At 45.7% G+C, this 687-nt stretch overlaps 1 protein-coding gene across 1 annotated transcript in view; it reads left to right on the top strand.

Moving 5' to 3' along the window:
- The first annotated feature begins 234 nt into the window (after window positions 1-234).
- Window positions 235-687, top strand: part of LOC104395231 (taste receptor type 2 member 9-like) — an 824-nt gene continuing 371 nt past the window's right edge. The window contains exon 1 of the mRNA XM_010004916.1: window positions 235-681. Within this exon, the coding sequence (XP_010003218.1) occupies window positions 235-681 (447 nt within the window). The remainder of the gene's footprint in view (window positions 682-687) is intronic.

Genomic DNA, 687 nt, shown 5'->3' with positions numbered 1-687 from the left:
GAAATTCAAATGCTGGAGACTGACACTGACACCAGGTAAGGGAATACCCAGCACATTTACATCCTTCCACTGCCCTGCTTTGAATAGCAGCAGCACCAAAATCCCCACCACCACCAGCTCTATAAAGCTCCTCTTTCCATACATGACACACACCAAGCAGCAGCTGCCAACCTGTGCTAAGCCCTGGGGCAACAACCTCCTTTGCTGGCACAGCACTGCCACCCACCTTGGAGCATGGAAGCTTGTTACTCTCAACAGAAATTTAATGTCACCACGTACAATGTCGTGGCAATTTCCCTCATCTCCCTGCAGACATTTGCTGGCATGTGGATAAACGCTTTCATGTTTTCTGTGCTTTGCATTGCTTGGGTCAGAAAGAAAAGCTCTAACTCCAATGAGAAGATCTTGGTCTTTCTGGGATGCACCCGGTTCTGGTACTTGTGCTTTTCATGGGTCGGTTCCATTATCGAAAATATTTTTCACTTGTGCCTTTGTGTTAATCACCTATCACAACTCCTTTCAGGTATTCTGACATTTTTCAGTTGTTCCAGCCTGTGGGTTTCTGCCTTCCTTTCTGTTTTTTACTGTATCAAAATTGCAAATTTCCAGCACAGCTTCTTCATCCACCTGAAAGTGAAAATTGACAGGATCGTGCCATGGGTGCTCTTGGGTTCACTCCTTTTATCC

The sequence above is a fragment of the Chaetura pelagica genome, unplaced genomic scaffold (assembly GCF_000747805.2).
Source record: "Chaetura pelagica isolate M959 unplaced genomic scaffold, ChaPel_1.0 scaffold99, whole genome shotgun sequence".
Lineage (NCBI taxonomy): Eukaryota > Metazoa > Chordata > Aves > Apodiformes > Apodidae > Chaetura > Chaetura pelagica.
Note: the sequence above shows the minus strand (reverse complement) of the source record. Positions and strands in the feature narration are given on the sequence as shown.